Raw genomic sequence first — 15,416 nt, forward strand, 5'->3', positions numbered from 1 at the left:
GAGTAAGCTTGAATGTGGTGGTATAACAAGAAACGCTGATGATGAAGGTCGTTTTCGTTGAAGCGTCAGCGTCAGTTTCCTCAATTTTGGGCGCGATGCCACGTAATGTTTAGTGTGACGCCGTACCAACTATCTGCCTCAGGGATGCCCATTAGAGCTACTCAAAGGTGGCGACAGTTTAGACGGCATTAAACCTGTCGCTGACGACATAATCGTCCTTGGGGCAACAGCAAGTTTGTCAGTTATTAACAATTCGATTCAGCTATTTACATTCAGCTGCCGGATTGGTGTGGGCAGTTGGTAACCACCTAAGCTGATCCTAAGCAGACGTAAGCGCCCAAAGGCTGAGAATCCAGAACTCGTGAGTCAGTGCATTTCATTCGTTACACGGAGTTTGGTAGAACAAAAGCTTGAGGGCTACACGAGGACCGCGCTCACGATGGTGAGCTTCAAGAAGGGCAGGACCGGTCATGGGCTCTCAGAGATAACCTTTTGAGTAATGTGTATTAATGAAGCAAATTTACCGTGATATCGCGAATATCGTACCAACTGAAATATGACGTGGTCCTGAATGACGCATTCATTTGGAGAGCATCGCAAATGAGCGATCCAGCTGCGGTTCAGTTGAGTTAGCACCAATTCGATTTGTAGATGGGTGTATTTGGCAATGAACGATTCTCTTCGTTTCCGAACATGAAGTTGCTCCACGACTAAAACCGTTCAGCTGCAACACAATTCCGGTGCCTAGCGGCCATCCCATCCGAAGAAAGCACGAGGGCTGAGAAACTGTCAGGTTACCCAAGCCTAGATAGAAGTCGAGAGGCAGAGGTCAGACTCGAACCACGGACCTCCCGGTCAGTAAATTCGCGCTCTAACCCCTTGGTCCGTTTCGTTTGTCACTTGTCCCATCTCGCTCCACGACTGTAACGGGCTATCAGTTTCTGTTTAGAATGAGTACAACGACAGTGAATTTACTCTGGGCCTTTCTGACACAGTTTAGATCGTTACGGTTACCGAAGTATCGGCACACCTGGCACAAGCTCACGATAGAGAAACCTTTGGCCTCGTAGATGGGGTCATTCCGTGGGTCTACATGTTAGATCCTAAGCAAATACGTTGCCCTTCGAGGCTTTGAAGGCCCGCCGGTGCCCCTAGCGCAGTACCGCAATGTTGTCTTCCAGTACCGCGTGTCTTCGCTTTTGGTGTAAAACTGATACACTACGACGGCGATGATAAAATCCTATGGCCTGAGAGAGAGAGAGAGTACAGACTAAACCGCTTCAAACGCTGCTTGCATACAATGTATACTGGAGGTACTTGAGCTCCTAACATGGTGAGGAATGTGTAAAAACCTAACGAGAACCTCTATCTGCGCGAAGTCTAACCGGAGGAGGTTGAGATATCTTCTGCAGCATGGTATATCAGACAGTCGGTCACATCACAGCCAGCACTACACTTCATGAAGGTTAGACAGCACTGCGGAATTCAGAAGCAAAGTTGGTCCTTAAAAACCTCATAGATTTACGGCGCTGACAGATTTGTTTGTCATCGGGGTTTTGAATGAAAGTCATCTCTCCGAATTAGACGGCATTCCGAGTTCCTTTTCGCTGGCGCCTCTTCTAGAGTCTGTGAAGCTCAACTTTTATCCCGAGGCAAAACTATTCACGTACGACTTCGGCCAGAATTAAACAGCGCCAACGACAATTCTTGTGAACCTTAGGGGAAAGAAACAACACGGCAACCGAAAACAGCACGCAGTTTTGTTAAGCTCGTTCATTTCTTAAGGGAAACTACTCACAAGATTGCTGAAAACTCTTCGACAGTTCATGACCGGTTTCGCCCTTCTAAGGGCTCATCAGGTAGGCGCAGTCCCCGAGTTTCCGTCAACCTTATGTTCTCACATTGGACCATTTTCGAGAAATACACTCATTTGCAGATCAATTTGGTTTTCACGCGAGACTCAACTGAATCTCTCATTCATTTCTATGCATTTTCATCTATCCACACCATCGTTTACCTCTTTTTTCGGTCTGGACCCAGACAAACCTACATCTAAATTGATCAACAACTTATTATTTCAGTTCATTAAATTCATCTATATTCACTTTTTAAGCCCATCAGTGATGACCAGCAGGATAAAGACTGAACCCCTGCCGAGAAGGACGCCTGAGCCGGGGGAATCACGGCCTACCACGCGGACACACAGGAGCCGGAGCATCGTTATCGTTTCGGATGCTCGAAATGGTTCGGAGCATGATAGGTGAGTTCAAATATGTCGGCTTGGTGTTATACTGGTGTGAAAAAATTGCGCATGAAAACAAGTCAGCTTGCAGCACATCTCTCTCCAGACGCACGGCAGTCTACTTCTTACTTTGGTAACATAAAACATCAATTAAGATCTTTGAGTGGATGTTTCAAAGTTCATTCGACCAATTCAGTTCAACCCGCACTTGGGCTAGGGAGCTCAAGTAAGATGACTTTTATGCTCGGCAACGCAATCGTATACATTTCACTTTCTACCATATGTTGTAGGCTCTTGGCACGGTACAGTCCAGCCCGGATGGCGTGACTTGAAATCGTGCAACGACTAGGGTCGGATCAATCGATCGGAGAACGTGATAGGCCGACATACCGTGTTATACTGTTCTCAAGGACCAGTCATATGTTCACAACCCTATAGGAATGTTCAACCGAATGTCCCACGCATAACGCTTTTTGCGAATGGTGGGACGGGTTGAAAGTTCCAACTGAAAACGAGAGCGTACCGAGGTCACCAACAAATGAACAAATCTCTCGAAACTACCTAGCCGCAAACTGATTGCAAAACCACGGGTTAGCAAACGAACAAACTGTAGAACCTCATTGGTGGTTGATTTGGGAGAACCGATTCAATTGCCCATCGGTCCAAGTAGTCGAGATAATACGGTCATGGACTGTCACTTCAAAGATCCACGTTTAGCTGACCAACGTAGCGATGGACCTTCGTTTGTAGTGTCTATCACTGACCCTAACCATCGAGCGGAATCCCTCTCCAGAAACGCCTTACTGTTCGGCCTTGAATCCTGATTCGCACGTGCTTGACCAGAACATCAGTCCGCTTTCCGGTCCAGCATCAAGGTGGGCTCTGATTGGCCAAAAGTTTGACCTCAAGTACAAATCATGATTCAGTGTCAGCCAAACATTGCCAGTGGCACCTCCAGAGGGTATCGGTATTTCCATATTGTCGGTGCTGTACATGTGCTTTTGATCTGGTTTTGGGCCGTTGTTGGTTCTCCTACTGGAAAGGCTAGTTAGGAAGGATCAGACCGAGAACTAAGCTGAGGCACTACCACTGTTACACAAGCAAAAGGTCCTTGTTGGTTGGCTGACACTGACTTGCGTTTAGTTTCACCTTTACCGAATTCGAACTCCTATTGGTTGACCAGAACATTGCCTCCTAACCTTTCGCTGTCGCCACAAGCTCAACGTCGCCTACTCGCTCTACAGTGCCCGATCCAAAACACGTGCAGAATACAGGCTGGACTTGTTGTCCTTGAACGTAAATCTCTGACCTGACATTATGTAGATTCCCAATTTCGCACACCGTCCGCTCTGCGAGGTCACACTGAGCCTGACACGACTTGTCAAGGCTAGTCTGGCTGATCCTAGTTAGCTAAGAACTTGGATGCTCTCTGAGTAGTCTGTTCTTAGTATAACCATGCGGTCGGTGAACTCAAATGATGAGAATCCCATATGCAATGCCAATCAACGACCCCATTTCCTTTTTGTGTCTCGTCTCTCCGATCAGACTGAACCATTCGAAGAAACCGATTCGGGTCATTTCACTGATCTATCCGAACGATAAGGAACCAGAAAAGCTACTAAGTCGTTCCGAAGGCGAACGGTTCTGCACAACGGAAGACGCCGAAAATGTTCGCAAGCTGTCGAATCCTGTGATGACCTACACCAGCGTGCTGCACAGAGATCTATCAAACGGAATACACCGCCCGGAGATGTCGAACAATATCAGAGATGATCAGCGGAAAGCGAATCAACAGCCGACCACCACCAACACCATCCTGGTTACAGAGCGACACGAACCACCACCCGAGCCTGTGACCAGTGTAAGCAATGGTTCAGAGAAAACGGTAACCGCTTCGGTAAAACCAAGACTTCTTTCTCCCCCCGTTGTCGTTTCCCTGAGTCCATCTTCGGGTAACTCGACTGAACGTTCACAAGAATTCGTGACGAATGTAAGCCTGAAGATGAACGTATCGGATCCATGGGCTGACGTGAACAAAAGAGATCGATGGGCAAGGGGGAATCGACAAAACCCAACGTGTTCACCTATCCCCTCAGGTGGAGCTGACCAAAGTCCGGAAAAGAGAGTCGTCTCACCGGTAAAACAGAATGGTAATCAGTTGTGGGGAATGCCTCGTTTCGCGGATAATCGAACCAATACGAAGGCACGCATGACAAAAAGTCCACCGGTGACACTGAAGCGAACCGTGTTGAATGGAGAGCGTTCGCCAGACGTTCGGATTGTGAGAAAAGGTACCCGAATTTGTGCGTCGACACCCACGTCTCCCGTCTTCCGTACAGTAGAACAACCAAGTCGTGTGTTTAGCATGTAAGTTCTATTGTGCCGCTTTCCGTTTGCATGATGAATGGCTTTGAATTATCCGGTGTTTACTTCACTCTCGACAAACACTTTGTTAGGAAGCCGTTCCTTGGTTTTATACCCCCATTTTCACTGAAGTCTTGACAGACCGCCGCAATGAACTTTGATCTAGCGAATATACGCTCATTTGCAACTAATTTGCATCAGGCCGCCTCATGTTTCAGTCGCTGCGATATTCGAGATATCGCGATACATGGATACCTTTGTAATGTACTACTCATAAGGTTGCTATAAATCCGTCGAGGCGACCTGGTGCAGCACATTCAGTTGCCTGAAAACAACACAAACGAGAGATTCAGCTGGGCTCCAGGTAAGTCTCTCGAAAAACCAAATTAGTTTGCAAATGAGTGTATATTCGCTAGCTTCGTGCAATTTGGTTTCAAGTAGAACATAAGGTTGACGAAACCCGGGGACTGCGCCTACCTGATGAGCCCCAAAAAGGGCGAAACCGGTCGTGGGCTGTCGACGGATTTTCAGCAACCTTATGAGTAGTATATTACAAAGAACTTTGATCTACTTTTGTACATCGGAGCCTCTGCTGGTCTCGTGGTTGGTTTGCCCCACTGCTTCTGGGTGTGAATTTTTGGAGCTGCCATCTATACGAGCCAATTTGAATTAACCTCACTGATAACCTGCTACCAAACTAGCAGCTTTTCACAGACATTTCCAAGTGTTGTGCTGTTTTACAGATTCGTTAAAACGATCACCTGAAAATTCGCTGATTGTGACGAAAATTGGTGCTCTTGCCTCAAATATCCCCGCCCTTCTCTGCTGATGTGTAGTTTGTCGTTTGAAGTGGCTTTTAACAAGTGCCCGAAGAAGAATGAATGTCTTTTCACCCGTATGAGTTATTTCAAAATTGATGGTAAATTGGCGGTAATTGCCTTTTGATGAGAGTTCGTCAATCTTATCACATCAGTGATGCATTCATACAGTTCTCTAAACGCAGCAAACCAAAATAATCGAGAATGGGCCCCTCTATGGGGAACAGAGCTCTTGCAGTCCAAAGCGTAAGCTAGGATTAGAAGCATCCAGTTAGACCAAGAAAGAACAAACCTACTGCGCATAACCTTTTTAGGATAGTTCACTATTTTCACGTGTCGCCATTCTCCTCATCTCGGGAGCTTCAAACTTGAGGTTAGTAGAGCTAAGCTTGACTGGGAATGACGCATTGTATGCTAGGTAAGCGTGCAACGAGTCACGCTCAGAACGAACAATTTTGCGCTCATATGCAATTTGAAACTGCTGGGACATGAGACCCGATAGAGACAGTAGTATTCAACGCCATACTGGTATTATTCTTCCGCATGATGTGTAGCCTACGAACTCTTCCGAGCTTTCGTTCATAGTCCAACCACTCTCGTTCCTGTTCCGGCGTAATTATTCCAGTGAGTCCACACCAAAGGGAAGCATTGGACTCGAGTTTCGCACCTATTAGAGCTCATCAGCAGTGCATATCCAATGGCCGTGCCGGGATTTGAACCCCGGACATCTGACATGCGAGGCGAGCGTGTAGCCGCTACTGCACCAACGCACTTTGGACGCATCTGAATTATCACATCTGAACAGGCGAACGTGTTCACACTTGAGCGATGTGATTGGTGTGCCCGACCAGTAACTGTCCTGGTTGTGACGATCGATTGATTCCGAGGTTATCCTGTAAAGAAGTTAGTATGAGATGACCGTTGATCTGTTTGATGAGCTGCACAATCGAATTGGAAACGTTTCATCACCAAAAAATGTGACATCGTCAGTACGTTGTTGAGGCGCGTGGCATAGTGATTCGTCACTGGTTGTGCACTAAATAGTGGAGGCTGTCTGTTAATAAAGCGCTGATAGCCAGCGTTGACTTTCAATTATGAATGGTTGTCACGTCAGGTGGCTCTATTGGTTCACCCGTCGCTTTGCTTTCTGATTGGTTAGTGGCTACATTGCCCTTAAGCTTGGCAGTGCCTGCTTTCGTCTGTTGGTCGGTGCCGTGGTGAGCTCTGTCGTGGAATTCTCCAGATTCCAAGCAGTGACGTGACTCCAAGGGGGCCACTGTTCCCTGTTTTTTTTTACCTGATATTTGTGTTTGAGTTGGAATTCTCCAGATTCCAAGCAGTGACGTGACTCCAAGGGGGCCACTGTTCCCTGTTTTTTTTTACCTGATATTTGGCTGTGTTTGAGTAGTCTGGTTGAGACCGGGGTCGGCTGCATGCAGTGGTGCATGAATTGAATATAGTCCAATGCGCCGGCAGCTATGCCACCCGAAATCCCCTCCCATGTTTTCGCATGTCAGGGTTTTTACTGTCTCCCGATTGAATTTGTACTATTCACGTATGGAGATCCAGAAAAGAGGATCGTACCTTCTGACGGCCCCATTTAATTCTTTCAGTCGCGTATATGGTTTCATCCAAGTTTGGCGAACACATACCTTGATGCAGTTGCTGCAGGTAGTCCGATTCCGCTCTGTGTGGTAGTCATCTGGAGGGCGCATGACTCGGAATATTATACCGAGCAATCGAAGTCCAATATCTTCGCTGAAATCTCGAAGTAGCCTGTGTGCTGCACACCATGCAAGGGAATATCGATCTGGTATTGCTTAGGATGGGCTGCATTACGTTTCTAGTTTTAGTAATTTCATACCAAAAATGGACAATCAGCCAAACTGCTTTTAAAAAAATCGTTCAGCTGTAACACCCTTTCGGGTAGCTGCCATGCCACGCGAAGGGGGCACAAGGGCAAGGATGCCCAAGCCTAGACATGAGAAGTCGAGAGGCAGATGTCGGGTTCGAACCACGGACCTTTCGGTCAGTAAATTCGCGCTTTAACCACTTGGGCCATCTCGCCCCCAACTGCTTTTCAAGACAGTAACGAATGCCTAAGGTCCCGAAGACTCCAGCCGCGCCACGACAGCACTCACTACATAAAGAGGGACTTGCGCGGAACTCATACACAGAATTCAATTAGGCCAGCATCACCTGATGTGGTGTTGACCGGGCCAACAATTATTATTTGAAATGTCGGAGCGAAGATGTGAAACTGCGTCGTCTGGTTCCATTTCCTATTATCCATGATTGAATTTCTCCTTTTCTGTTAATTGCTGAGGTTTTCATGGCCTGAACATACTGGTATATTCACGAAATTTCAGTAGTATCTGTCGTCCAGTCCGTTTTTTACGCACTCTATAAACAAAGCATCATTACTCCTTACACCACCATTCTTCGTGTTACGAAACGTTCGGAGTGCGCAACTAACTTTACAGTAACTGTGTGATTTATTATTTTCTTGGCTTTCTGACAGTGAAACTACAGGACAGCAGAACCACGCAGCAAGGGACGGATGGAGCAGCATGTCGCATCACGACGGTCCTAGTGGAAAGCACTACGGCACACAGTACACCACTAACCGAATACGACCACATCGCACACCAAGCGCATATGAATCGACCACACACCAGCCTCTCTCGATTATCTATCCAAGCGACAACGAAAACGGGTATTCCGAACGTTGCACGCCCATGCCCAGCGGTAGGTTTCCGCCAATTATTTACTACTAATGAGTAGTTAGATAATAGTTGAGTTTGGTGGAAAAAAGGGTCTACCAAAGCAGGAGGTTTCGATTTGTTCCTTTGAAATAAACTCTTCCGGAAATGGGAAGACTTCCCTACTAACGTTCTTCAAAATAGCCAAAGGACTGTTTATTGCGTTGCGAAACCAGGCTATTTGTCATCCAGCTTGCACGTTTGTCGCATGAAGCATTTTTTTACATTAGAGTGACCCCAGGAAAGCAGCCTCTCCCGAAAGAATTCCACACTTCAACTGCATCACGTCCCATCCGTACTTGGCTTTGAAATAATACGTTTCCAACATTTGAGATCTCTAGAGTACAAGCTCCCTTCTAAATTGGTACTGGAACGCAAGGCTTACTCACTGGGTTTTCTCATATCCTGAGAGAAGGTAGATGCCTGACTACTTTGCGTGTGTAAATTTTGTCCCGAATCTAGGCATTATCTACCTGAAAGCCACACAAAGAACGAAGTAGAAAACGGTCTGGGCCCTACTCCGTTAAATGCCACACACTCCCTAGAGGACGCTCCCTAGCAACCACTGAGTGGAAGTCTCACGTGATATTTACGAGCGGCGTTTCGAGACAGAAAGAAAGGGTACTGGAGGAGAACGTTCTAACCACCTGTAGTATATCTGGTAAATCTTCAGCGCGTGTGAATCCCTTGTGGGACACCTCGGATCCAGGGGGCTCCGATGGGTTTTCAGTCCACCGAATGAAAACAGTTTTCCACCGTGCATAGGTAGAAGAGGCAACTGCTCCCGTGCGGTACGGAGAATATATGGCTGAGAATATTAACCTTGCTTTCAGCCGATCGTCATCCGTCCAGCATTGTCCACAGGCCTCAGTCACTCTTCCGTTTGTTGAGTTTGAGTTGGTTTTCGTAGAATTTACTAGTGATATACCGCAATTTGAAAGAACCTTACAAAGTGAGGAAATTATCACGTACTATGACTGACTACGTAAGGGTAACTGCGGGGCAAAACGGAAGCGTATCACTGGTGGGCGCCTTCTGCGCATCTTGGCACGGAGAATAAGATAGACCTGTAAGGGACGTGCTTTCCACGGTTTATGGATTCAGCAAGATTACACGGAGAAGTGAAAAACTCTCTTTTTATATGCCTAGGTGTGGGCGCCCTGACAATATCCCAGTCCTCGTACAACCATGAGTACGGCAGTGAAGTATCCGTGTCAACACAGATGTTACTGTCTTTGATGACGATGCCCAGAATGACGTCCCTTGGCGATTATCATCCTCTTGAACTCTCAGGTGGCACCAAATCCTCACCAGCTAAGACAATGGTGGCAGAACAAGCACTGTTTTGTCCCATCGTCAATCGTCAAGGAAACCCTCAGGAGTGAAAAAACAATACAAACGAGGGCGCGGTGTAAACTGCACTAGGTCTCCTGAAGTAATGGACTCGCAAGAAATACCTCTTCATGCTGATACAGGAGCTTTCAGGCATACCTGGGCGTGCCGGGACTGAGCCACTGATATGGATGCGTGGTAGACGGCATTCACCAGACCGTGAGACGTAGAATGTAGGCCCATCCATCAGTAATTACAAATTGAGACGTTGGGAGCTGACCAATTCAGGCGATTGGCTGGAAAGGATTTACGAGAAATTCCACTTCGCTATGCGACTGCTTCCAGCCTTATTGGTTCGATTTCTTCGTAGTCCTTTTCTTGTTTTTTTTTTCGAGAAACCATTTGAGATCGAAATGGTTTCATCTATCACACAGCATCTTGCGAATTCTGGTCCTTACATTCAAAATCCACTCACCCCTGAATATCCGTGCATCTCGGCTGCTCCTGTCTGGTTTTGGCCAACTAGGCAGTGTCTCAATTCCCGAGCTTCTTTCGGATGGTATGACAGCTAGATACTGAAAGCGTGCTCCAACCGAACGATCATTATTAATACTTCTTTACTCGTGCCTCCATTTGTTGTTTGTTGCTGGCCTCGTTGCAAATATAGTCCGACACACAACTCCACCAAATCAAAGGCAACGGGGTAACAAAATCGACGGGGGTTAGTGGAGAATATGTGGAGCCTGAAACGCAACAAGTTTGATAACTAAACAAGTGATTCTATAGTTTAGCTGTTGTACTGTGGGCATTCGGGGCTTGTTAAGGCGTGTTTAGGGTAACACTTGTTTCGGTTCTTGGAGGGGAACTGCCCATCCGGCACCCGTAGTCTGTTTACTAGCCCCTTTATCGGTGAGCGAAATGCGCTTATCTGCATACCAATCTGGTTTTCACGGGAGACCCACCAGGAACCCAGCTGACGTTCAAGAACATCACAAGGTTGACGGAACTCGGACAGTGTGCTTACCCGATGAGCCCCAGAAGGGCAAAATCGGTCGTGGGCTGTCGAACAGTCTTTAGCAATCTTATGAGTAGTGTAAGACGTCCATAACATACGACGTATTTTTAGCTCTCAGACCGTGCGCAGGGGGGAGGAAAAAAGTGCACTCTTTACCCGAGGCATATAACACGCGTATTCGGGCTAGGAAGAGAGTGCTCAGCTATCGCAGCAACAACCAGTTGGGCATATCGACCGAAAATGGTCTGGGGACATTGTTTCAGCGAATAAGAAGTGCACTCGTTTTTCCCATGCTACTGCATCGTGGCATCGAAGTGTTAAAAAAAGTGTTATTGACATTTATCACTGACTCAATCAACATAAATCACACTTATTGGGAAGAATAGCAGAACATCGTGCATGAATGCTACTGCAGTATCTAACTGGAATATCGATCGCCCGTTTGATGTTCGCTATTACTGAACAAGTCCGGGACTGGCACAAATTCAATTGGGAGTTGATTAACGGCGAATTGAGATAATATTCAATCAGTTTTCTGATTAAAGAAATATCCTACCCAAGAGTACAGCTCATGGTGATTCACTAAAACCTCCCCCAACATCAGCTGTTTCGACAAATTAGCGTTTCACACAACACGCACTACTCAAGAGTGATTTATATCAATCACATGTTTCTAAACCCAAAGCATCTTACCCGGGGGGTAAAGATTGACCGCTGGAAATACCAACCACGACTTGTATGGGTAAAAAACCGGCAGTCACCAGTGTCGTCTTTCTTTTTTTTTTACAGGAGAATTACGAACCCGGACACCCTATCGCCGTGACTCATCCCCCAAACTCATATCTCGCAGAGATTCCGGTTACAAACAAGCGCTGGAGATGAACAGACCCCAGTCTAATCTTAGCAAATACTCCCCAGTGGACAAGTACTCGTATTCCCCCTCGGTCACCTCAAATATGCGAATCCCAATCGCCCCAAAGTATGATCAGCCTGGTAGCAACCTAAGACCCACAAAAATCAATAGGGAATCATCCACTACCCCATCGGGAGAGGGTCGGACTTCAACTGGGAGTGTGAAGCACTCCACCAGTTCAAACGGCGAAAAAATCACGGTCCCACGAAAGATAAACTGGGCTTTCGGAATCAACGTTCAAGGCGATAATTCCCAAGCACTTCTGCGATCGCTGCTCCGCATACTGGAACAGAAGCGAATTGACTATGTTTATCAGAGTCCCTACCGCCTCCAGTGTAGCTACCAACCAAGCGGTGACCTGGATCAAACACCATCGACAAATTCTCAGTCTGGGGCGCCAATCAAGTGGGAGTTGGAGATCGTTCAGCTGATCAGGTCAAAAAACTATGGAGTCCGGTTTAGATATTTGTCCGGAGATCTGTCTCAATATCGAATATTAGAAAAATCCATATGTGGCCAATTTCAGAGAAATTCTGACTAAAAAATCTCAACCCGATACTGGTTATGAGCAGAGGGCAGCATCACTACTCCACTAACAGCGTCAACCCCCTTCCATCATGATCCCATTCGATACTTCTGACCTGCCCTCCACAGACACAGAAATACACTGCTTGGCTATGAGGCAAGTCCTTAGGATACAAGGCTGTTTCCATTATTATTGCATAATGAGGTTTTTGTAAGGAGCCTGATCCATTCAAAATTCTTCGTTCGCCTTATCTCATATTTTCCCCCTTCATTTACTTGCTCAGATGTAATCAGATGTCTGTGGTCTAAAAACACGTCTACATGTACGGCATGTACAACCAGAGTTACCTGAAAATAATAACTTTTTCACAAAAGCTAAGTTGTGATCTCTGATTTCCTAGAGGTTGTGGTGTACAACCAGCTACGGACTGGGGAACGATGTGACCGGAGTGGGCTCGCTCAGCTTCGTAAAAACGGCATCAAACATAAACTATTGATAAATTGTAAGTAGTGTGTGCATCGTTCCGAAAGTGACAGGGAATTCCAAAATGTCAGTGCAGTAATGGTCGACAAGCAGCATGTGTGGCACGAAAAACTAGGAACAGTAAATCGATGTGGTTTGTAGAATGCCGATAAGCAGCTGAGCATAGCGCTGTCTTTCGTCCATTCGACTGACTGTAGTGTTTGACTCCCGGGTGCCACTCATGTATTCTCAGGCACAAACATATGGTCACCTAGTGCTTGTCCTCATTCGCCTTGGTCGCGGAAACTCAATTCATGCACACTTGTACGCTTAAGAGTTAGAAATAATCAGAGAATTAAGGTGGGGCTTGGTTGACACAAGTGAAAACAACCTGGGAGTTGAACCCAATGGTTCTATCCGCTTCGGATGGACAGGGGGATGCGCTATCACGAGGTCGGACCAAGAATGCATCTGCATGGCGTTCTGTAGTCAGTCAGTGTTCGACTCGATTCCACCCCACGCGATGATGCTTACTGCAAGTCAATTCTAACACCATCGCGACCATAGTGCACCGAATTGCTTGAATTTAACGCATTCTACGTAGGTCTCTGTGTGTACGTTGGTAGTTACGGAGAGTCACTTCTAGCATCATCACAGGCTCAGCTCTACGGTACCCTCAAAGCTAAGGTGGATCCGAAAAGCTTAATTGATCCACCAACGTATCAGTGTATGCATCCTGGTGATCGAAAAATGAAAACTGTAGTCGCTGCAAATTTAGCTTGTTTGGTCTCCAGGACCGGTGCGTCTTCCATTCTTTGGTTCTCCGAGGGGCAACGCCATATGTGTAAGCGACCCACAATTCTAGTATTCCTGTATTTCCAAGGCGCATTCGACTCGGTTGATCGGTCTGTTCTTCTTGATACGTTTTCCCACCAAGGAAGTTTGTGAAAACAATACGTTCTTTGTAATGCAAGACGTGTGAGAGTATACGAAGAGCTCTCCAAAAGCTAGCGTACACAAAAGGTGTCCATCAGGAATGCCCACTCTCTCCATTCCTTTTTAACTTCGTGATCGATGAAATAATGAGATGAACACTGGGAGGTTTACAAAAACCTGGTGTTCAAATAGCCTGTGAAGAAAACCTTGTCGATCTGGAATATGCAGACAACATCTCATCTTCAAAGAGCAGAAGCCACAGTTTTTTTCGGACGAACTCACCAAAGTCACCCCGTCCTTTGGTGTGCACTTTGCACCCACAAAGTGTAAGGTCGCGGGTATGCATTCCCTGAACACGCCACTTACAATCCACGGAGAGGCACTGGAGTTTGTGGGGCGTTTTACGTATCTCAGAAGTTGTATTCGTTCTGATTGCAGTGCGACAGATGAGGTCAATGCAGGAATCTGCAAGGCTTGGGTCGCGTTTGCCAATTTTAGACACCCATGGCGTCAAAGTAGTGTATCTTTGAATCTCAAGGGACGTGTGTATCAAGCTACAATGCGGGCTGTTTTGTTGTATGGCTGTGAGACTTGGCCTGCTCGAGCAGCGGAACTGAGACGTCTTCAGGTGTTCGACAATCGTGCACCATCAACAAATTCTGAAAGCGGTAAGATCCAAGCTCATCACTACTCCCCATTTAGTGTGCGGAATAATCACGTCAGGAAAAGGGGAGAACTGTTCACACAAGTGAAGTGGATATAAATTCAATGATTGGGTTGTCAAGTATACGTGACACTAGCTGCCCAAGGAGTCGGTCATCACGACCATCGCAGAAACTGCGTCATCGTCGGAGGCATCACGGGGACCATACACATCGTTCATATGTGAACATGTTCGCTTCTTCAGAGGGGATAATTCCAAAGTGCGCTCGCATATCCACTGACTGGCATCTGACACACAGGCGTGCGCCATCAACCGGCCCAAACATGAGCGCAAATTAGTCAGTCACTTACTCTTCCTTCTACTGCTACAAACAAGGTAAAAAACGCGTGCAGTAGCGCAGGAGTAAAAGGTGAACGGCGTTAGTTTATTGTTGGGGCGAACTACATGGGAGAGTAGATGCGAGAGTATGCCTAGTTCGAAGATGGACCAAGTGGTAGAGCGCGAAATTTACTGACCGGAAGGCCCGTGATTCGAACCCGACCTCTGCGTTTCCAGTTCCTCTGTCTAGGCCTGGGCAACCTGGAAGTATCCCAGCCCTCGTGCTTCTTTCAGGCGGCATGACAGTCAGGTGCTACAGCTGAACGATTTTTTTCCCTAGTTCGAAGACTGTTGTTCAAGAACCAAGCATGGCACAAAGTGGGACGTATTGATGCGCAGAGTATGGATTCATGTGAGTTCGATCACTTAGTAAACGGCAAATTCAAGGCTATGAAGTGTATCCAATTCGTTCTTTGTTAATCCAATTGGTTCATAAAAAGTCTATCGTACGTCAGGTCAGAGAAAAAGAGAGTCAGTTATGATATGAAAACATCGCTCCAAACAGAGAACGACCGCACGGTGTGCAACGCAAGTAGCACCGTACTTGAAGCGCGGCTACCACGCACAGAAATCTACTGTTTTACTTACGTTTGTGACGGGAGAATAGCTCGAAGGAAGGAACTTTCTGCACTCCTCTGAGAATGGCTTCGCTTTCAGGGAAACTACGATGAGCCAGCATAAGTGTGTAAGTTTCTGGAGGCCTGTAGAAATTATTTTTCGCAGAAAAAAGGCACATAAGAGTCTGGATTGAGTTTGTCTCAATACGACGTAACTGGTCCTGAGGTGGATATCAAACGGTGACAGAAAACCAGAAAGCTTTCAATGTTCGCCCTAAACCCTCTCTAGGGGATTCCATCATCATCAACATTGTCAGCTGTAATAACCGCGTACTCGTCGTACAGTGGTTGCAGCTGCCGCAGTTTCGTTCACCGATGATTTGGGGGAGGGGGTAGGTAGCTGCGCATTGCAGGCGCGAGCTGGTAAGTTGGTGCATAAATCCAGCA

At 46.7% G+C, this 15,416-nt stretch overlaps 1 protein-coding gene across 1 annotated transcript in view; it reads left to right on the forward strand.

The window, feature by feature from the left end:
• The window catches only part of T265_11345 (hypothetical protein), a gene marked incomplete at both ends in the record, with an annotated part of 78,891 nt that extends 66,442 nt beyond the window's left edge, over positions 1-12,449 (forward strand). Inside the window, 4 exons of the mRNA XM_009177976.1 lie at positions 2,114-2,260; positions 3,788-4,609; positions 7,946-8,172; positions 11,323-12,449. Coding sequence (XP_009176240.1) covers positions 2,114-2,260; positions 3,788-4,609; positions 7,946-8,172; positions 11,323-11,987 — 1,861 coding nt within the window. The remainder of the gene's footprint in view (positions 1-2,113; positions 2,261-3,787; positions 4,610-7,945; positions 8,173-11,322) is intronic.
• Positions 12,450-15,416: the final 2,967 nt, after the last annotated feature.

The sequence above is a fragment of the Opisthorchis viverrini genome (genome assembly GCF_000715545.1).
Source record: "Opisthorchis viverrini unplaced genomic scaffold opera_v5_483, whole genome shotgun sequence".
NCBI lineage: Eukaryota > Metazoa > Platyhelminthes > Trematoda > Opisthorchiida > Opisthorchiidae > Opisthorchis > Opisthorchis viverrini.